Genomic DNA, 23,549 nt, shown 5'->3' with positions numbered 1-23,549 from the left:
AATATGAAATAAATCACTTCTTGTTTAAGGACTAGAAACAAAAAAGTAAAGAGATACGCATCACTTCAAACGTTTTGATAAAACATCCATTACGTTTAAGACAATTCTAGTAGCATTTTAAGGCTGAAATAAACTTAATCCTTTCTTCATGCATGTGCTGGTTACTTGATTCATTACTTCACAAATATTTATTGGATGCGGTCTACCTTTTAAAATCCTCTCAGGGTATTTTATAAACCAAATTAGATAAATATTTATATAAAAATGTGTTTTTAGTTGTCAAATACCTAACAAGAGGCATTATTCTGCAACAAACAAACAAAAACTACTTGTTTCTTAGAGGAGACAACTAAATGGATTTTTAAATCAATTTTTTAAAGATTTTTATTTATTTGTTTGACAGAGATCACAAGTAGGCAGGGAGGCAGGCAGAGAGAGAGAGGGAAGCAGGCTTCCCGCCGAGCAGAGAGCCTGACTCGGGGCTCGATCCCAGAACCCCAGGACCATGATTCGAGCCGAAGGCAGAGGCTTTAACTCACTGAGCCACCCAGGTGCCCCTTTAAATCAATTTTTAATAGACTTGGAAAATCAGTAACTTTTTTAATTGTTAGAGAATGTTGTGGGGCTTTTTCTCATGGTAGAGAATCTGGGTGGTCATTTAGTCCAAGGAAGAAGTTTGCAAAATCATAGTTGATGGTACTAGCAAAGCTAATGTTCAGGCTTATATGTATGTAACTATTAAACATGCATAATTGCAGGAGATGTGCAGTTTGTTCCCAAAATGGAAACAGTTTTACCACTCTTCATCACAAAAGCAATGTAGCTAAATGCTCAAAATAGGTAATACTTAGAGATATTCCTTGCAGCCAAAAAATCAACGACATTAGTTGGATACATTTTTGTGTGTGAAACAAAACAAAATACTACTTGCTTGCAACTTCCTTTTTCTCACTAAGCAACACATTTCGGGTATTCTTCCACGTCATGGTGTGTAGGCCTGTTTCCTTTTTCCAGAGACTGTGTAGAATCCCATCGTATGCTTATCCTCTATTTAACCAGTCCCCTACTGAAGGGCATTTGGGTTGATTTTGACTCTTTGCTGCGGAGAACACACTTACACGTATTTGTTCTCACTCATACAGTAAACCAGGATGATCACCTACCCCTCACATCTCTCAAGGCTTCCTTGGTACAATCCTTTACGCTATCTGTTACTACTATAAGAAAATAATAGCAGAAATACAGCCTTCCCTCTAGTGAGAAAAACTTGAAGCGAGAATTTTTTGCGAGGTTTATTGAAAATCACGATCTCTATGCAGAGTTACTCCACTCTACCCATTCTCCAAATGTCCATGTGCATTTTACAATGCACAGTCAATTGGAACTATATGAAAGCATATTGTTCTTTTTTAGCAGGTAGGGAAAAAATCGAGTTTAAACACAAAGGGATCGTCGCCATATCTCTGTCTTTCCTTTTGTCTCAAAAAGATGTTGGAAACTAAAATAAACCACAGTTGGTTTGCCTTTACTTCCCAGGTTATGGACCTCAAAGGCCAAATGATCTACATTGTTGAATCGAGTGCAATCTTGTTCTTGGGGTCACCCTGCGTGGACAGATTGGAAGATTTTACAGGACGCGGGCTCTACCTGTCAGACATCCCGATTCACAACGCATTGAGGGATGTAGTCTTGATAGGGGAGCAGGCTAGAGCGCAAGATGGCCTGAAGAAGAGGCTGGGCAAGCTGAAGGCCACCCTCGAGCAAGCCCACCAAGCCCTGGAGGAGGAGAAGAAGAAGACGGTGGATCTCCTGTGCTCCATATTTCCCTCCGAGGTTGCGCAACAGCTGTGGCAAGGGCAAGTTGTGCAAGCCAAGAAGTTCAGTGACGTCACCATGCTTTTCTCCGACATCGTGGGGTTCACGGCCATCTGTTCCCAGTGCTCACCGCTGCAGGTCATCACCATGCTCAACGCACTCTACACTCGCTTTGACCAGCAGTGCGGTGAGCTGGATGTCTACAAGGTAGGGGCAGAGGAGGGCGAGGCCCAGGGACAGGCAGAAGTCACTGAGAAAAAGCACCAGAGCCAGGACCCCCTAGTTACTGAGTTACCACGCAGATGAAAGGCTTTCTCTGCAAGCCGCGTCCTGGGAGCAGACATTGTGCCTTAATCCTGTGGGTGTACTCTAGCCAGAAATAGCTCCGAATCTGCTCAGAAACTGAGATCATTATTCCATTAAAGGATTGCCCCATTGTCTTCTCAAAGAATAAGCATAGCGTGGAGGGGTGATAGGCTGAGTGGAAGATGGGGCATAGGACCCCTGAACGGGGACAATTTAACAGTCAGTAAATGGGACACTTGATGGTGGCAACTGAGCTGAATTATCAAGCATGGGATCATTCCAAGTATGACTTGTAGGGAGAAAAGTGATCCTCTGTAAAAGGAAAAGTAGAAAAAAAACATGGGTCTTATACAAACTATCTTCAAATAGGTTAACTCAGTCTGGAGTTAATGTGATGCTTTGAATGGCTGAATCAGAGGAAAAAAACACTGACTTAAGGCATTATTGGAGATTCGAGGCCAAAGGCAGAGACATAGGTGCAGAGAGGGGCCTGGCTTCAAATCCTGTTCTCCGCTTGTTCGGTAAGCTGAGAAAGTGAAATAGCCTTTCTCATTTCTAAAACAGAGAAAGTAATATCCACCTACGGAGCTTATACACATGAATAACATACATTATGTCCTATAAGCTTCAGGAACAGGCCTGTTGCAAAGATGATGGTAAATCGTATCAGTTATTCATGATGTGGCAGGACTTACTGGATGAGTCTACCACATACTGGGCATCATTCTAGGCACGTGGAAGCTCATTAGGGAAGTAATTATCCCTAATGTGTACTAGCCTTTTTTTTTTTTTAAGATTTTATTTATTTGTCAGAGAGAGAGGGAGAGAGAGAGAGCACAGGCAGACAGAATGGCAGGCAGAGGCAGAGGGAGAAGCAGGCTCCTGCTGAGCAAGGAGCCCAATGCGGGACTCGATCCCAGGATGTTGGGACCATGACCTGAGCCGAAGGCAGCTGCCCAACCAACTGAGCCACCCAGGCGTCCCTAGCCTTTTTTTTTTAATGTAACTTGATTAGCTATAAGAGAACTAGTGAAGTAGTTTTAGTGTTCTGTGTTTCTAGAATTGAACCCCCCCTTTTTTTTTTTTTTACTAATTTAAAGTCTTTCATATTATTTTAGCCACTGGCATTAAGAACAAAGCACCCCTCTCATTTGTGTGGCTTGAATCCCATTTTAGTTTGCCACGTACAATCTGGCATTTCGGAGATTCAGCCAACGTGAACTAAGTACATCATTGAGGAGAAAACAAATATTATTTGTGAGACTACATAAGCCTCTGCTTTGTTCCAATCTAGATGTCCAACTTAAAACCTTCCTTCTAAAAATTTCCAGCAGGAAATTCCAGACAGAGCCATGATCCCCTTGGGGCGGGGGGAAACTCCATGTATAATTACTGATAAAATAATTGGCTTTAGTTAGGTTAAGCTTGATGTCCTCTTGTGCAAGTTACTATAGTTATTTGTAGATAGTTTCTATCTTGACATTGTCTCCTCTCAGAATTTTAAGAAGAAAGCCTCACTCTCCCTTGCGACTGCCATGGTGGCTAGCAGAGGTAATAGCCCTCTTCTACAAATTTCAGCTTGTTGAAGCTAAAACAATTCAGTTATTCCAATCAAGTATTCAGAATCTGTGCTCCTTACCATGTGGATAGTAGCCACAGAGTTCCGTGGCTAATCCAGCTACAACCCAAGCTAAATAGTGAATCATCTGCTCTGCCCTTATTTCCACCTTCTCTTTGCTTCTGATTTTGCATGCAAATACCTGGAGACAGCTGTGAGTAGATCAGGAAGGGTCTTCACCAGGAGATAAACGTAAGATGCACAGTATGTGTAATCCTACGCTCGCCTGTGAGTGTGGTGGCTTCCAAGGAATAGTCTAGCTTCCCCCGCCGCACCCCAGGACCTGTTTATACCAGGACTTTGTTTAATCTCATTTGCTTATTGTCTTTTCATCTTCTGTTCATTTTTCAATTTATTCAGCTTTCATTTATTGATTGTTATAGCAGATATTCATTGTCATCCAGGATTGGTCAACTTGAGCGAGAAGATCTCATATGTGGGGGGATAGGAGGGCGGGGCTGACCAATGCCAGATTTCCATGTGACAAGGTGAATGCCTGGTTGGGAACACAGGTGTACAGGTGCTATGATAGCAGAGAGAATAGGCATCTAGTAGGAGTGAGGGTGCCACTTCTTTTAATTAAATAAGGTGCACTTATTGGGCACCTGAGATATGTCAGCCATTATTTTAGGCACTTCTTATATATTCATTGCTGAAGAAAATCTTTATAAGAGGCACTGCCACCTGGTTCACTTGTTAGCAAATATACTGGGCACTGGTAATTTAGGAGTTAGTAAAACAGGCAATTTGAGAGAGCTGACATTCTACTGGGGAAAAGAAGGGAAAATGAGCAAATGAGTCAACTTTTAGCATTCCAATGGGTGTGCTATTCTGGATAAAGTTAAGTAAGGAGGAGAAGAGCAGAAGGTAAGGGTGATTGCTATTTTACAGAGGGCGGGTGGGATAAGTGTTTCTCGTGTGGTAATGTTTTAGCGGGCACTGGAGGAAATGAGGGATACGCCAAGTGGCCATGTGCAGGAGGTTGTTCAAGGCAAAGGAATAGCAAGTGGGAACATGTTTGGTATGTTTGAGGGATAATGGGAGGTCAATGGCACTGGGACAAAGTAAGCAAGAGAAAGGATAAAGTAAAATGAGAGATTAGCAGAAAGGTGAGAAGGACTTTGGAGGCATTTTAAGAGTTTCAGCATTGATTCTGAGTGAAATGGAGAATCACTGAAGGTTTGTCTCCCTTTCTCATTTTTCCTTTCTCATCTCCATCCCTCCACACTAGAAAGTTTGGATAAGAGGAGTGATACGATCTAGTAAGTTACAATAAATATTTAGAGGAGAAGAAAAACTCAGTGATTATGATTTGGTGGATTATTAGCGGATTCAAATTAACCGGTAGCTTTGCCATCAGCATTGCGGACAGATAAAAATTCCCCGTTACAACAACTGTAATGACAATGATAACACTTGGAATTTATATAGCAGCTTGGTTTTCAATAGCCTTCCAAGCACCATTGTTTGACATCTTGATTTCTATACCTCGTGACTGATACTCCTGTAGACCCAGTTATAGTTACTCTGAGGGTCCCCAAATCCTTTTGAAAAACTAGAATATCTTAGCTTTATAGCATACATTTTACTAAATTCATATGAAATGATTGAGCAGTGAGTGTTCAAAACACTGTATTCTAAGAGGCTATAAAATCGGCAAGTGATTCCAATATCTTTAAGTAAATTGTTATAAACAGGCAATATCATTTACATTACATCATTGGCCTCTACAGAGCGCTTTACATGAGGTGGAGGGAGTGAAATGCTCCGCTAGTCTGGGAGGAGATGTCACCTCCTGACGTTGTGCTCCCAGGACCACACTGGCTTCCAGAGCAGCACCTGATGTAAGGCGTCTCCACTTGATGAATTTCCTGAAAGGGAGAGCCATTTCTGAGAGTATCTGATTTACTCTGATGTTCCAGAGGGCCCATACACTGCGGTGTCTGCTCTATGACGTGCACTATCATTCTTTTCGAACTTGTATTTGTAATGCGGAAAATCTGTTACGTGCAGGTGGAGACCATTGGCGATGCGTACTGTGTGGCTGGGGGACTACACAAAGAAAGTGACACCCATGCGGTTCAGATAGCGCTGATGGCCCTGAAGATGATGGAGCTCTCGGATGAAGTCATGTCTCCCCACGGAGAACCTATCAAGGTAAGGCAGATCATATATTGCCCAGCAAATGTCATGGAGAGTACATGCTTATTAATTATTTATAATTAAAGATGAAAAGAAAATTATAATTATAATTATATATATAGAATTTATATATAATTATATATAATTGATATATAAAATTATAATTATAATTAAAAATGCAAAGAATAGTGCATCAGTTGGGGTAAGTTGCAGAGAGCAAAATCTCTGAAGTTGTTGAAGCCAGAAGAAATTTATGATAGGGTCTTAAGGGGTGTGCAGAATCACTGAGAGGACTAACAAAGCCATTCATAAGTGAAACCTTCCAAAAAAATGACTCCCAGAGCCGCACTTGGGTCCTTGCTTTTTCTGAGATGGAGAAGCTGGCTCCAGAACTCTACCACCCCAGCCGCAGCAGGAAACCACTGTGCTCAGAGAGCTGCTGCCTCTATTACTGGCTGCAGGACAAAACTGCGCTTAATATAATTTGAATCAGTAACATGGAAATCCTGCATCACGACCCTCACAAGACGAGTGACTGGAAGCTGGGCTCTGTGCTAAGCACGCCATAGGAAACCCACAGGCTGCCACAGCTGTCCATGCTCTTGGAAGCCCCAGAGGTGCAGTCACAGCAGAAATCCTGGCTTCCAAATCGCTTGCAAGTGTATCTGATTCACCAACCGAAATGCATCTAGAAAATGCAAACAAGTTTAGAAAACATCATTTCCCCTGTAGGGCAGGACATTACACTCTAATGAAAATTGACTGCTACTCCACCCCAATATTTTCCAAAGCATGTAATACTCTAAAATTTCTATGTTATCTCAAAATAATGTGTTATTGCAGATGAGAAGATAAAATGACCATGCTAGGCATTAATTTCGTAGAGTACAAGATCTCCTTTGTTTGTCCTACTTGTAGTGAATCTGCCACTTAATTTTTATAAAACAGTCCTCGATTGATGACCCTCAGAAATGGGACTTTGAGGGCCGCCTGGGAGGCTCAGTCAGTTCTGCATCTGCCTTTGGCTCAGTTCATGATCCCAGGGTCCTGGGATTGAGCCCCACTTTGTCTTCTTCCTCTCTCCCTGTTCCTGTTCTATCTCTCATTCTCTCTCAAGTAGATAAATAAAATCTTAAAAAAAAAATAAAAAGAAACGAAAAGAAAGGGGACTTTGAAGTCCTATAGAATCCTATCTGGCATGCTATAAAATAATAGAGAAAAGAAAGAAAAAATGTAAAATACAAAACTATAATACTTAGAAGTGTAGCCTTGGCTCTCTTCACAATAGAAGCCATATGTTGAACCCAGTCTTTTCCCTCCTTCTTACCCTGCTACCCGATGGAAGGGAATCAAAGTGAAAGAATAGGAAATATTTCCTTTTTTTTCAAGCTCTGTGTGTTTCTCCAACATGCCATTTGTATAAATCGCCTATCACTGTTGATTTCCTTACTACTGTCCACACACTGTGGCTTAGAAAGCTGCAGGTGGAGTGTTGATAGAAACCAGAGGGCCGAATGCGACAGGGGAAGTCGGTCAGTGCAAAGTGAATTTGGAAAAGTACTCCTGTAACCTCCTTCCTATTCTCAAGGCATCCGTGATGAGACATGTGCTGTGTCAAACGTGGTCCCCAAATGGAAGATTGCACCAGCAGCTTTCCGTTCAGGACGTGCTGTGCGTCTTCAATTTAGGGTCTTTTTCTTATGAATTTGAAATGAAATTTGTGAATTTGCTGGTGAATATAAAAAGTTCCCTGATAAGAAAGTTGTGGAGTTGAGAGCGAAATTCAGAACCGGAGAAGGGAAGAAAAGGAGGGAGAGTGGCATGGGAAGAACTAAAGGCCATTTACTTTATCTGCCTTGTTTGGATTGATTGATTATGAAATAGAAAAAAATCTTATCATAAATTTATCAAGACAAAGCTAGAATAACTAAGTACAGAGAGAGAAACAGGTTTAACCAGGAGAGTGCCCAAAGAGGGGAGCCTGATCAGAGAAGATAGACTTTTGCTTATATTGATCAGTTGGTATACGTACAAAACCATATTCTCCTAAAGAAGAAAATACCAGATGTAACAGATATCTAAGCTTTGCTGATTAAGATGAAATTGTGACAAAGAAGGGACTCTAAAACTAATTCAATCCTGTATTTTATAGATGAGGAAACACTGAGCAAGACCTAAAGAGACTCATAGAAAGTCACAGATTTTTGTGGCAGATGCAGGTCTCCTGATTCATACTATAGTGCTTTTGTTTGAAAATTGTGCAAAATTCATGATTTGACATTTTATAAGCAAATGATTCTGGAACATCCTTAGCAGATACCTAAAATCAGTTGTAAAACTACTCAAAACTAGAGTCTTCTGAATTCTGAATAACATTAAATCGTTGAGTACTTGACCTTTGTTTAAAATGCATATACCTGGGGCACCTGGGTGGCTCAGTGGGTTAAAGCTGCTGCCTTAGGCTCAGGTCATGATCCCAGAGTTCTGGGATCCCGCCCGCATCTGGATCTCTGCTCAGCAGGGAGCCTGCTTTCTCCTCTCTCTGCCTGCCTCTCTGCCTACTGGTGATCTCTCTCTGTGTGTCAAATAAATAAATAAAATCTTTAAAGTAAATAAATAAATAAATAAATAAAATGCATATACCTAACAAAACTTTTTTTACATGGTCAGCTGAACAGAGGACTTGAAAAGAATGAATGTGGTGCCCAGTTGTCATACAGAATACTCCGACTTTATCTTACTATATTGTAGCAGCAATTTCAGAATTTGTACATCCCCTGAGATCATCAAGAATTCAGATCTTATAAAAGATGCCAGTTTAAAATATTGTTTTAATTGTTCTCCAAATCACTGGTAACCTTCAGAACTCCTAAACTTTTACCCCAGCATATCCCAGACCTCACCTTACTTCTGGATATGGCCCAACTCTAGTTTTCCACGCATTTGGGCGGGTTTAACAAAAATGTGTATGTAGTCATTGTGATGCGGGTCTAAGCCACTTCAGCTATGCTTCCTCCGTCTGTGATGTGTTCTACTTAAATATCACAATTCCTTTCTCCTTTCATGTTCGTCATTAAGAGGGGGGAAGTGTTTGTCATAAAGTTCTTTTCATCCTTTTATTCTAAGAGCCGTCATCTCCTGCCCTTCTCTGACCGTGTGTTGGGAAACAATCTTTGGGGGCCAGGATTCTGTCTGTCTCCCTTGATGGACAGAGCAGGTTCCCATAAACAGAAGCTCACAGACGCTTCACCTTGTCATTCTGATGACCGTGATAGGAATGCATAGAAATGTGGTTCAGACATTGAAGGCAGCTAAAACAAAAATGCTTTGTGGAACAGACCTAAGTGCATAGTGGTGAAGAGTTAAGAAGTCCGACAGATTTTGTACTAGGAATTTTTTTTTAAAGATTTTATTTATTTATTTGACAGTGATCACAAGTAGGCAGAGAGAGAGATTTTTTTTAATTTTTAATTGGATGTGAGTAGAGGGAAGCAGGCAGGAGGTCTTGCAGAAGAGCAGAATGGTATAGGGACAGCAGAGGGTAAAATCATATGAAGGGCATTCATCTGGTATGGACCAGCGAGCAAGAAGTGTTTTACCAATGACGAGGACATTGTGTGACTTTGGGCTTTCAGATGCGAATTGGACTGCACTCCGGGTCAGTTTTTGCTGGCGTTGTTGGTGTTAAAATGCCTCGTTACTGTCTTTTTGGAAACAACGTCACCTTGGCGAACAAATTTGAGTCCTGCAGTGTTCCACGGAAAATCAATGTCAGCCCAACAACGTACAGGTACAGTTTGCACTAAATGCCTCTAAATGCCTCAAATCCCTTCTTTTCACTTATACACTGTTGTCTTGTTTTCCCATTGGTTTATATTATCCTCCATAGCATTTTCTTGCTTAGATAATCTGACAAGAAAGAGAAAAGCAATAACTTTATCATCCTCGCCTTTTTAAAAATTACTCAGCCTCATGAGAACAAGCCTGAGGTGTTTGTTGTCCAGGTGGCTCCTTGACTCACATCCCATCCTCCCCCACTGTACTTCTCAAAGCACGGATTCATGCTCTCCATACTTGGATGGCCGTTCTGACAGCAGCACCTTCTTGGCATTGGCAGACTTAGCATGGGCCCCACAACTTACAGGGCACGGTCCTCAACACGCCTTTAGCTCAGATGCCAGACGGGGAGATGTTCCATCTCATTTTAAGAATACAGTTCTAACAGAAAAGCTTGAATAGCAAAACGTGTTCCAGACACAAGTGGTAGCTAATGTACCAAACTATACCCAGAAAGTTATCTATCGTTCCTGTTCTCAGAGAAAGCTATTTTATAGCATCTTCTTTCTCCTGCAAACTCCACAGCCTTTCCTTTTAGAGTTGATAACTTCTTTTCCTGTTTCATCAGAGAAGACAGGAATGCATCTGATAAGTGCATCACCACCTTCCCCTGGGGGCAGACCCCATCAGCCTAGTTCCCCCCCTCCCCCAGAGCCCTGGTCACAGCCTCTTGCTCTGGTGACAGTGCCGCCATCTTGTCTGCTCCTCCTCCAGACGATCCCCCCAAGTTTGCTCTGAGTGTGACCACTTCTCGCTTTCTCAAGAACTTGTCTCCTGAAAATACCTGGTTTCTCTCTGTGATTAGTTTCTCTAGTGAAATGATTATTCCCATCAGAAAACAGATGTGTCTTCCTATGAGACTTCCTAAAATAGTATCTTCCTTGTTTCCAAGCATATTTCAGCTACCCACCCCCAACACCGCTGCCATATTTTTATTCTTTTTCCAGCAAAACTCATTGCAAGAGTTCTTCATACTCACTGGCTCTATTTTTATTTTTTTAACTTCCTGTTGGCTCTCTGACTCACACCAATCAGCATGTGTCCCTTGCACTCCACTGACATGGTTCTTAATGGGGTCATCGGTGTTTCTTGCTAAAATCCTGGTCAGTTCTTCCCCCTTATCTTCCTCAACATCTCAATGGCAGCTGAATAGCTTGAGCAGTCCCTCTGTTGAACGTTTTCTTCCTTAGGCTTTTGTGACTCCATACTCACTCGGTTTCCTCATTACCCCCTGACTTCACCGTCTCAGTGTTTTGTTTTGTTACTCTTTTCCCTACCATACCTTCGAAGTGCCCAGAGCTCTGTCCCCATTGTCTTCTGTGTCTGAACTTTATTGACACACAGGTTTTTTTTGTTGTTGTTGTTTTTGTTGTTTTATCCCTAGCCCCTCCCACAATTCTTCACTAAGCTACAGACTCATATATCCTATTCTATATTTCTTCTCAGATGACTAATTGACAAATTAAAATTATCATGATCGTCTTAGAACAAGTGATTTCCTACATACAGCATCCTGATGAAATCCACTCCCCCCACAGCCTAGCTTGCTTTATCAATCTCCTTAAAATGGCACCACCATCTTAGACTCTAAATCTCAGGGCGATCATCGCTTTCTCCCCCTCACAGCTTACCACATCCACCCACAGATTATATCCTGAATACATCTTTTTTCACTTTCTTCTGTACCACACCCCAAGGCAAGCCTCCCTCCTCTGTCCCACCCCAGCCAACTCAGGATCACCCTCACTCTTCTGCTTGCTTTCTTGTACACCTCCTCCCCACAGTCCATCCCCCACAGCAGCCAGATTGTTTCTCTAAAGTATAAATCCAGTCTCGTCACTCCTGCATCAAAACCCCCCCAATGGCTTCCCATTGCAGCCAGAATAAAATTGAAGTATGTTACCATGGACCAAAATGTCCTCTTTGATCAATGTCCTGCCAGCCTGTGTCACTTTATTTTCTTCTACTTTCTCCTTCACTCACTGCCACCCTGCCACCCTGGCCTTCCTTTTTTCCTTCAGACTTGCAAAACCCATTCCTGAATCGAGGATAATGGCTGTGCCTCTGCTTTCTACTTGTTCCCTGGATCATCCTGCGTCTTCTTCTTCCTCATAATTAGACCTTAAGTCAAATGTCACCCCTTCAAAGAGACACTGGTTAGTTAACTGCCATAGCTAGAGGAACAACTTTCACCTCACACCCTCATGTTATTTTATTTTTTCATCTTCTTAGCTCATACCTGTGTCTGAAATGGTGTTTTCTTTCAGTGTTTATTGCCTACCTCCCCTCGGAGTGTGTCAGCCTCTGGTGGTCTACACTTCATAGCCCCAGTTCCCAGATCAGTACCTGGGATGCAGTAGGAAAGCAATAAATATTTATTGATTGATGGTCCACTCTTTGATATGAAAATGAGTCACTCTAGCATGAGAATTGGAAAAGTTGTAATGGTAATAGCCTCAGAGTCTTCCCAGATAGGCCATGTAAGGAGAACTCAAGTCCTTAGAGGATATGACTCTGCTCTTTGGAGGAAGTAAGAGTGATAGTCCTGAGATAACTTGAGTAGTTTCTCGTCCTTTCACTGCTGTTGAGTGTTCAATAACGTAATATATGTGCATGGACACCATGAGGAGTCCCTGGGTGGGTATGTATCCTTAAAACCAAAACTTCATATAGAAAAAAGTGTATTTTCTAGTTCTTCTATTTTAATTGTTTTCAGGAATTTCAAGATAAAACATTTTCAAATTCTTCCTTTGTTTCATTTCTCAAAGTTCAGTTGTCTTAAATCTTGGTAGGAGACATTGATATCCGCTACTCTTTTTACTCCCGAAATGTACTTTAAGATCTCATGTCTTCCAACAGAGTATTATGACACTTCGATATACATTTTCAGCAACAGGAGAAGGCTCATAGCTTAAATCCTTAGGTTCATCATACAGGCAATGTTACTGGGCATGCACGTACAAGATTTTATACCATACATAGTGCCACCTTCCTTTTAATAAATTATTTTTTGATTATAATAGTAATATATGCTCTCTCATTTTAGAAAATTTACAATGTCAGAAAGTTATAAAGGAAATAAAAACAGTTCATAATCTCACTATCCAGAGACAGTAACTATTCACATTTTTGTGGTTTTTTTTATTATTTCTTAGTATGTATTTTTATGCACATCTATAAAGGATAATGAAAATTTAATTGATACTGAACATCAATGTTTTTACTAAATTTCTATCTTTTGTAGACAAATAAGGTATGGTTTATTTTTTTCCTTTTTCAACTTACTTACCTCTTACTTTCATATAAGAAATATATATGTCTTCTCTAAAGGGCAAGTGGTAGTTAAAATGCTTTATTTAGGCAAGAAATAAGTATTTAATGTGAAATATGTTTAGCCACATTTTAAAAGTCTTTCTTTTAAAAACTATCTTTTTTTTCCCCAAATGATAGGAAAATTTAGAATTGATAATATAAATTTCAATCAAAAGTGCACGCTTTGTGAAATTTAACAACTGGATTGTGAAATAGAGACATAATTCCAGTTCTGTCAAAGTTTGGGACAAACAGTAGACTCTACTAGAAGTCATTCAAGTATAAAACCTAATTATTTCTTTGGAGAACTTCACTGGTTGAAATCTGGGGTGACATTTGTAAAAAAAAAAAATTATATGTACACATGTAAGTGTATCCTTGATACACTTATAAAACTTGTAAATTCAGGACACAGAATTCATATCCCACAAGCACAAAAAATCCTTAAAAATCCTTAACTTCAGGGGCATCTGGGTGGCTCAGTAGTTAAGCCTCTGCCTTCAGCTCAGGTCATGATCTCAGGGTCCTGGGATCGAGTCCCGCATCGGGCTCTCTGCTCTGCAGGGAGCCTGCTTCCTCCTCTCTCTCTCTCTCTCTGCCTGCCTCTCTGCCCACTTGTGATCTCTCTCTGTCAAATAAATAAAATCTTAAAAAAAAAAAATCCTTAACTTCAAATATTACCTTTCACTTCAAGGTCTAATCAGTAATTTAGAATGTTGCTGTGTTATGACAGTTACACATTCCTTCATTCTAAATGGCACCAGGAGTTTTATTTTCAGGGACAATGTTCTGCCCTCTTGTTTGATCTCACTGAAGTGCAGAAAACTGAGATGAGACTAAATATTGTCCAAGTTTCAGGTCAGTGGATTAATGAGACAGGTTTATGTGGTGATCCAGGGATTTAAAGACAAAAATGGCAGGTGAGGGATATAAATAGATACTTCCCAGGGTGGGTGGGAAAGTACAACCAGGAACTGCTGTTTGCAAGAGAGATCTGAGAACCTAATAAAAGACAAACAAGACTTCAATTCTATAAAGGGAAGGAACAAAGAGAAGAAAGAGAATATGGAGAGCTGACAGAAAAAAGGAGAGTTAATAAAGCAATTTGGGGAAAATGCTATCTGGTCAAGAGAGAGTAAAAAAACTCCCACCATATGTGGATATCTGCCCTGAAACTTTTGTTGCTTTTCTTGGCTTTGGCCTCCATCAGACTTTCATCTAAATGGTATTATTTTTCCAACCTCTTTTCCTTAAAAATTCTGATCTTTTTGGGACACCAGGGTGACACAGATGATTAAGCATCTGACTCTGAGTCTCAGCTCAGGTTGTGATCTCAGGGTGGTGATCTCAGTGTCTGGAGATTGAGCCCCACGTCAGGCTCCACGCTCAGCACGGACCCTGCCTAAGATTCTTTTCTCCCTCTGCCCCTCTTCCCAGCACGCTCTCTGTCTCTCTCAAATAAATAAATAAATCTGTAAAAAAAAATTTGATTTTTTCTTAAAGATGACTTAATGAACATTTCTAACTCTGTGACACTCTAATTGTGTTTACCTGTAAGTTTCTTTAAAAAGGATAGAATTTGTATTCAGAAGACATGCTGTATAGTCCTAAACACAGAGCTTTTCAGAGGTGTCTTCGTGAGCAAGGCACTTAAATTCAAATGGCATACTTTAAGGCCACTTCTAAGTGCTGAATATTCTATATAAATTCAAACATAAGGTTATGATTATAATCACCATATTCATTAGGAAAGGCTGGGTTGATATAGACAGAAAAAGAAAGGTCTTAATTTTATATATTGTTATTTATCAAACCTTTATAGTTTTATGCACTTTATAAGTAATTTTTAAACATTTTAAACCTACAGAAAGAAAAATCAAAGAAAAAAAGAAAATAGGACACCCATGGCCACCCATGTGGCTAATACTAATATTTAATAAATGTCAGTATTTTGTCATTTTCTTGCAGATCCCTGTTTTATTTTTTTTTTAAGATTTTATTTATTTATTTGACAAAGAGAAAGACCACAAGTTGGCAGAGAGGCAGGCAGAGAGAGAGGGGGAAGCAGACTCCCCACTGAGCAGAGAGCCTGATGTGGGGCTTGATCCCAGGACCCTGAGATCATGACCTGAGCCAAACCCACTGAGCCACCCAGGGGCCCCCAGATCCCTATTTTATAAAAAAAAAAAAAAAAAGAAAGAAAGAAAGAAAGAAAGAAAGAAAGAAAGAAAGAAAGAAAGAAAGAAAAAAAGAAAAAAAGAAAGAAGATATTTTCCCCCTCTGCCCCCAACCCACTGCTGTCTGACAGGCTGAACTCTGTGCCCCTTAGGGTTTGTAGGAGCAGCTGAGAGCGTACATTTCCCGCAGAGAGGAGGGCTCCCAAAGAGAGGCAGGAAGGCACTTAGAAGAGCATGCCCAGCAGCTTCTCCCACACTCACTACCAGGAAAGAAACTGGGCAGAGAGAGTCCAAGAGTGTCACTCTCATTTAGGTTCCTCCAGGTAGAAAAACAAAACCAGAGAAAAATAGATGCCCATTCAACTTGTCCATATCCTTTCATGACTTGCCTTAAATCTGCGGCCTATTATGTTTTTGAGATTTTTTTTTGATGAATTGTAAACTTAGTTCATTTATTTAAGCTGTTCCTAATGCAGCATTGTACAGTAAACCAGCATTAAGAGGAAAGTAGAGAGTCTTTGATTTTTGGCACTTACCCATTTCTATGACATACGTACTCCCACCACAGCAGGTTTCAGCCACAGATGGTTTAATTGGCTCATAAAAATCCCTGAATGTTTAGCAGTTGGCTCTCATAGCCCAGTTTGAGCCAGGTCTAGCAGTACAGGTCTGTGTACTCTAGAGCTTGAATAAGCCATGGAGAGCTATACTACACCCCACAGATTCCCAGATCATAGGCTACGTCCAGCCCAGCTTCACTAACCATCCATTCGCTGTCCAAATTGTTCTTACCAATTTATATCCCACCAACAGAATATGAAGGTTTCTATTCCCCAGATGTTAGCAATATGATGAGTGTGAATTGATAACTAATTGACGCTTATCCCATCATGTTTAATCTATTTATTTAATCTTCACAGCTGTCCTAAGAGAACTGTACTATTATTACTCCATCTTAAGGGTTAGAAAACAGACATCTTTGCTGCTATCTCAGCCTAGATCTACCAGACTTCGAAGCTTATACTTTTAATACTATGGAATTCGGAAACTTCTTATTATGTATTACCAAATATTATGCCTTATAAATAATAGGCACTCAGATATTTATGGATCATGACTAAAGCATCATTTCATTAATTATTTTGCCGATTGCATATTTATTGATGAGGCTTTTTGAATATTCACATGTTCTTTTCTACTTGAGTTCTGCCATTTTTGAAACCTAGATTTCTATTTGGTTGGTTTCTTCAGTACATAGGGTGTCAAGGTACCAAATCTAATGCAGCGCCATCTTCTGTTACATTAAGGCATGACATCACAAGCTGATGAGGCGGAGGTCATGGTCTGGTTGGGCATGAATAATATGTGGTTTTCTGTGGAAGTTGGTTTAGAGCCCAGAACTACCAACATTTCCTGTCCTGAATACATATACCTGAATAATATGCTTACTAAGCATATTATTAGAGAAATGCTTACTAAGTTTGCATTTGGGGCGCCTGGGTGGCTCAGATTGTTGGGCGTCTGTCTTTGGCTCAGCTCATGACCTGGGATCTAGTCCTGGGATCTAGCCCCACATCGGGATCCCTGCTCAGCGGGGAGCCTGCTTCTCCCTCTGCCTCTGACTCTCTCTCTCTCTGAGTCTTTCATGAATAAATAAATAAATAAAATCTTTTAAAAAAACTAAAAAAACTTTGCTTTTGACAGAAAGTTAAGGAAGGAAATAGAAAGAGGAACAAGTAACTTCATCAGTAGGATTGGAACTTAAAATGCATTTAACTTATATGTGGAATTTAAGAAACAAAACAAATGAGCAAAGGGGAAAAGAAAGAGAGAGAGAGATCAGGCAAGCCAAGACCCTTAACCACAGAGAACAAACTGTTGGTTACCAGAGGGGAGGTTGTTGGGGGAGTGGGGGAAATAGGTGATGGGGATTAAAGAGTATACTTGTGATGAACACCGGTTGTTGTATGGAAGTGTTGAATCACTATATTATGCACCTGAAACTAATATTACACTGTATGTTAACTACTTGGGATATAATTAAAAACTTTTTAAAAAACTGAGCAAATACAATAAAATGAGTTTACTGCAATGGACAAGTAGTTAGTAGCAAATAATAAAATGTGGTAAACAGATGAATATAAGAAGAAATATTTCAAATAGCAGACAGTAAGAAGAGTGTTAATTTGTATAATTAAATTTCCTTTTAGTCTTACTAACCTACAATTCATAAAAATTCTATCGAGAGATTCATACGTTATTTTCACATCATATATATGTATGTCACATTATATATAGAAATATATATCACATTATATATAAGATATATGTGTGTGTGTGTGTATATATATGTATATATATATATATATATATTTTTTTTTTTTAAGATTTTCATTTATTTATTTGACAGAGAGAGACATAAGCAAGGGGAGTGGGAGGAGGAGAAGAAGGATCCCACAGAGCAGGAAGCCCTATGCGGGGCTTGATCCTAGGACCCTGGGATCAAGACCTGAGCCAAAGGCAGACGCTTAAAGACTGAGCCGCCAGGCTTCTATATGTAATATATCTTATATAGAACTTTTCTTTTACAACTTCTTGTCCTAGATTACTTCCCCATAATATATACAAAATAAATGAACCAATAAATGGACAATGTCTTTTCTCTTTCAACTTAGGAAGCCTTATTCTATAACACTATGCTTATGGATGGGGTTGGGGGTTTTTTGCTATTATTAGACTTTTGGATTATTTTGCATTTTTTCCCACTACTATGAATTTACTGTTATATGAATTATTGATTTTATCTTTACAAAAATATTTTATATTTTTCCTAATATGAGTGAAATACATTATTTGGAGAATTTTCTTTTGTTATTGTGAACTGATTCTTCTTTGTTCTTCTGTGAAGATATTTTTAAAATCATTAGGATCTTTCTGCCAATCACACTAAAAATGGCTGGTTTATTAATACAGACAGTCCCCAGCTTTCGATGGTTCAACTTAATGATTTTTCAACTTTATAATGGTGGGAAAACCATATGCATTCAGTAGAAACCATAGTTTGAATTTCAAATTTTGATCTTTTCCCTATCTAGTGATATGCCACATGACAGTCTTGTTCACAATCAGGGGGATGAACAATTGATAAACTTAACTATTCTTTTTTTCACTTTCAATAAAATATTAAATAAATTACATGAGCTATTAAACACTTTATTATAAAATAGGCCATGTATTAGAGGATTTTGCCAAACTGCAGGCTACTGTAAGTGTTCTGAGCACAGGGATGCCTGGGTGGCTCAGTTGGTTAAGCAGCTGCCTTTGGCTCAGGTCATGATCTCAGGGTCATGGGATTGAGTCCCACATCAGGTTCTGTGATCAATGGGTAGTCTGCTTCTCCCTTTGCCTGTGCTGCTCCTCCTGCTTGTACTCTCTCTTTCTCTCTCTCTCTGTGTCAAATAAATAAATAAAATATTTTTTAAAAAAGTGTTCTGAACACATTACGGCAGGCTAGGCCAAGCTATGATGTTCCTAGGTTAGGTGTATGAAATGCATTTTCAACTTATGGTATTTTCAGTTTATGATGTTTTCAACTTATGAAGATGTAACACATCATAAGTCAAGGAAGATCTGTTTGTCAGGAATATTGATTTAGTTAAGTTGTTTTTTCTTGAGTAGATACTTATATCTGTATTAGATTCTAATTTTAATATTTTTATTTTAATCTTTTCAGATTACTCAAAGACTGCCCTGGTTTTGTGTTTACCCCTCGATCAAGGGAGGAACTTCCACCAAACTTCCCCAGTGAAATTCCTGGAATCTGTCATTTTCTGGAAGCTTATCAACCAGTAACAAATTCAAAACCGTGGTTCCAGAAGAAAGATGTCGAAGATGGCAATGCCAATTTCTTGGGCAAAGCCTCAGGAATAGATTAGCAAAATACATATCGGCTTATTAGTCTTTGGGTTTTGACTCCTATGAGCAGGTGCGGAATCTCTGAAAGCACTTTATGATTGCGGATGACTAAGAACAGTATTAAAATTTTAGGAGCTAAATCACAATCTACTTTTTCTTCCACTTAACATGATAAAAATGTATTCACTTCAACACTTCAAGTCTTCAGAGGGGAAAAAAAAAAAAAAAGGGAAGGAACCTCAAAAATGACCTCTGGGGGATATTTCTGTTACCATCCCTATCACTTTTTACCTGTACTCACAATTCAGCATATTGTACATACGTCAGATAGGTGTAGTGCCCTGACCTGCGCGGTCCGACAGAGTGACCCGTAGTCTTGTGTCCTGGTGGAATGCCGTGGTTGTGAAAGTGCGTTTGTGATAGTGTGCCCCCCCAAAAGCTTTCCAAATAAAAATTAGAGTCTTTGGTACCATTAGCTCTTTGAACCTTTCAGCTCTGCATTTTATTATATTTCTTCATTTCACTGTTGGTTATGTAACAAAATAGGTTGGATATTTTTTCTGTTGCACTTTTTTTTTTTTTAAGGAAATAAGCAATTATTGGTTAGATGCAATATGACTATAAAGTAGTTCTTCTATATATATCAAAGATTGTTTTGTAAAAATATCTGCCATAATGTAATGTATCATATCAATAAATACTACCTTTTGTTTGACATTTTTCTATTCTGAACTTTGGTGAAGGCTATATTAGTAGTTTAATTCCTAGTAATTCATTTTTGTGTCATAATATTTGGGATAAATGAGGGTTATAGCCTATATTAAAATGCAATAATATCATTCTACTTTAATTTAATGAGAAACAAATGAGAGTAAAGTGAGATTCCAGGGGATATGGATATACCATAATGTCCAGAAGTAAAACATTTAAGCACACACACCCAGAAATTTGGATTTATATCAGCAGACATCCTGCATTGCTGTGCTGAGCCATACAAAGTTCCAGTGAGAAAACCTAAGTTCAGAAGTGGGAAATGAGACTTGTTCTTTTTGTTAATAGCTTATTTTTAAATTTGTGTTGGACACTTTGGTGTGTCCTTTGGTGTGTACTTTGTACACTTTGGTGTCCTAAGAGTCATCAAGTTTTTTTCTCAAATACAGATTTGTGAATTTTTTTTAACTCTAGTTGAATGATCTCAATCTTTTTTTGAAGAGAATGTTAGTATTGATGAAGAAAATGATGCTATGGTTTCATTAAGAAAATTCTTAAACATTTTTCTGGAGTTGGAACTTCTGTTTTTAATGATACTAGTCTAAGCTCTCTGAAGAGCTAAATAACCTGCAAGTTTGGGTTGGGATAGGGATCTGATTTTAAAAAGAGCTCAATTTCAAAGCAAGAGAAAGATGAACATTATAATTTTTAAATCAGTATTTGTAGAGTTTAGATACACTAGCCTGGTGACCTTAGGAATAAAAGTCATTATTGGTTGGCCTCTAGTACCCAGGTTTTCTATGAGAGCTACACGACAATTTATGTACTAAATGATAGCCCAGCATCTTGAAGCACTGACTGTAGCTTGTTAAATTCCAATCCTATTATTAGAAAGTACCATAGGCCTTGGGAAAATAGAATTATAGTCTCACAATTATATGGAGTTAATAAACATGTTTAAAAGAAAAATAAAGACAAATACATTTTTTCTTTCTGGAACTGAACCCTTAAAATTACAAAAAAAAAATGATATGAATTAAAGGAAATTAAAAAGCATAAAACACAATGTCTTCTTTATCAGACCCCAATTTAGTAATAATTTGTGTTCTAAGTTTGTAAGTTAATTAAAATTCAAAAAAATACAAAAAAATATTTTCTCTGTATACACACATACAATGTAAACAACGTTGAGTAAAAGCTGTATGAGAATTCCTTGTACTATTCCTGTAACTATTCCATAAGTTTGAAATCTTATCTAAATAAAAGTTACCAAAAATGTAATTTCACAGAGAAATTAAATCTTCTGTGATGGATACCCCAGGCCAGCCTACAAAGACTCATTAATTATGGAATACTTTATGGCTCTTAGGATGAACACACATTTCCATGATGGGATCTATTCAAAATTCATAGTGTGGATGCTAAAAAAAAAAAAAAAAAAAAATTAAGGACTCCCTTTTTTCTCTCTAGCTTATCCACTTTGGAGGGTAGCAATTATGGATACATTTTCTAATCTAGACCTCTGATGGTAGCCAGAGACAGAGAGCCTAGAGGGTAAGTTTTCAAGGAAAGTAAGGGATCCGACTTGCAGCTCTGAAGTTAGGAGTGGAATTGAGGATGGAGGAAAGAATGGACAGAGGGTTTTTGGCAAGGTTGGGGGCTGTGGGTCCTGAATATTGTTGCCAGGTTAACTATTCTATAAAGAAATGTAGGTCCCAAGAGTGCTTCCCAATCAGCCTGTTTCTCCTAATATCTGGAATTCCAAGAACAGTTTCTTCTCTTCTGGTCTTATTGTTTCCATCCATGGCTTCTTGTTCCTTCTATATTTCGAAAGAAAATGATTCATGCTTTTTCCTGGGTTTGAAAACAGGTATGAGTATAAAGATGGCATGTCTGGTATGGAATTTCGTATTACTCTAAAGGCCATTAGTCCTTCAGATCCTTTGATGGGAAGGAAGGAAAAGTTGCTTTAACATTTTACTAACCTTTCCTCCAAATTACTTCTCCCTCATATTGCCAGTCAAGCTCAGGCAGACCCTTCGAAGCATGTCCTATGGTTAAGTCAGAAGCAGTCATAGAATGGAACAGAGTGTTCTATGGTGGGTCTAGCAAGTGAATGAGGTGAACAAAGTAGAGTGTCTACTCTACATGGTGTCTGAGGGTTAGACATGGCTCCCTGAGACTTCCCAAATGGGAAGGTGCCCAACTAGAGTTTTACATGCAAAGCCCCAGTGAGGTCTGGGGCTATTCTGGGGCTATATAATGCTTTTTTTAAAAAATAAGATACTTAAAAAAAAAAAAGATTTTATATATTTATTTGAGAGAGAGAAAATGAAAGAGAGAGAGCATAAGAAGGGGGCAGGTCAGAGGGAGAAGCAGACTTTCAGGAAGCCTGATGCAGGATTCGATCCTGGGACTCCAGGATCAAGAGCTGAGCCAAAGCCTAACCAACTGAGCCATGCAGGCGTGGGGTTTTATGACACCTTAAAACAACTTTCGAGTCTCTGTTGAAACAACAGTTAACGATCCCAAAAAGGATGGGTTAATAAATTATTGTAGTAGTTTTAAGTGCATGGGTTTTACCTGGATAAGCATTATTAAAAAGTGGAAAGGAATCTCTCGCATATACTCATTGGGGTAGCTTGAGCGATCATTCACCTTCACTGAACAATAAAGCATGAAGTGTATTTTGTCTGTGCACCTTGATGCTGCTTCACCCTTGAGTGGCTGTACCTGGAGAGTTCAGTGAAGGCAGAGCTGAAGGGTAGAAGACTGGGGATATGACCTGTGTGTGAGATGGGAAGGCTGTCACTGCGAGGATCTAAGCCAGGGGTGCTACAATCCCGGTGTTGATGGACTTAACCGTCTTCTGAAAGCAAGAAGGCAAAGCTGCAGACACCATAGACAAGTACCATCCCCTTGTCTAAATACAAGCTAAAAGCAGGGCCAACTTGCTTTATCATGCAGAGAACACCAAAATGTACTTTAATCGCAGTTTACAGCGTTAAAATATACATTTGTGGTTAGGCTTCTTCCCAAAGTCTGGGAAATCTTTGCATTCTCTAGTGAAAAGGGGAAGAGTCACACTTGTCCTGAAAAGCATACACTTATGGGAGTAATTAGTCCTTCTTTGTCTTTGTTGAACTCAGTTTCCTTCTGTTCTTAGTATGTGTGCTTCCAGATTTTAGACAAAGTTGGCTTCCTTTTTTTTTTTTTTGCTCTTTAAATCAGATTATGTCCTTAATTTTCTTATTTCCTTTTTTTTTTTTAATTTTTTATTTTTTCAAGTTGGCTTCCTTTTAAGTGCTCCTTTTATTATGCTGATGATCTGCACTCATTTGGTATTCTTTCTTTCAGCCACTTCAAACATTTTACATTTTGTTGCCATCTATACATTTCCTTTGAAGCAGCTTTGCTCTTAACCTGTCACACCTGCATCTGTTTTGACTATAGCTCACACAACCTATGCACTCTTTCATCCAAAGCTATTCTCCTACCTGTGCCCATTTCTTTTATTCAGTGCCTGCATAAATAAATAAATAAATAAATAATTTTTTTTGAAATAGCATAGGATCATAAATGCATAGATTCTCATTTCAAAAAATAAAAACAAACTAAGCAAAAGGAGGAAAAAGGTGATATACTTTTTTTGTGCGGGGGGGAGGTGATATTCTAAAAGCCAGGTTTCTTTTATCATTAGTGCAGACTTTCTTTCT

General features: G+C 39.0%; 1 protein-coding gene across 6 annotated transcripts in view; it reads left to right on the top strand.

The window, feature by feature from the left end:
* Positions 1–19,839, top strand: part of GUCY1A1 (guanylate cyclase 1 soluble subunit alpha 1) — a 61,407-nt gene extending 41,568 nt beyond the window's left edge. For all 6 annotated transcript variants that reach the window (XM_047717827.1, XM_047717826.1, XM_047717825.1 and 3 more), the window contains 4 exons: positions 1,537–2,022; positions 5,753–5,896; positions 9,517–9,671; positions 18,941–19,839. In XM_047717827.1, coding sequence (XP_047573783.1) covers positions 1,537–2,022; positions 5,753–5,896; positions 9,517–9,671; positions 18,941–19,142 — 987 coding nt within the window. In that variant the 3' untranslated portion in view covers positions 19,143–19,839. The remainder of the gene's footprint in view (positions 1–1,536; positions 2,023–5,752; positions 5,897–9,516; positions 9,672–18,940) is intronic.
* The last annotated feature ends 3,710 nt before the right edge of the window (positions 19,840–23,549 follow it).

This window comes from Lutra lutra, chromosome 2 (genome assembly GCF_902655055.1).
Source record: "Lutra lutra chromosome 2, mLutLut1.2, whole genome shotgun sequence".
In the NCBI taxonomy this organism is placed as follows: Eukaryota; Metazoa; Chordata; class Mammalia; order Carnivora; family Mustelidae; genus Lutra; species Lutra lutra.
The sequence above is the reverse complement of the archived record's forward strand: the minus strand, read 5'-3'. Positions and strand labels throughout refer to the sequence as shown.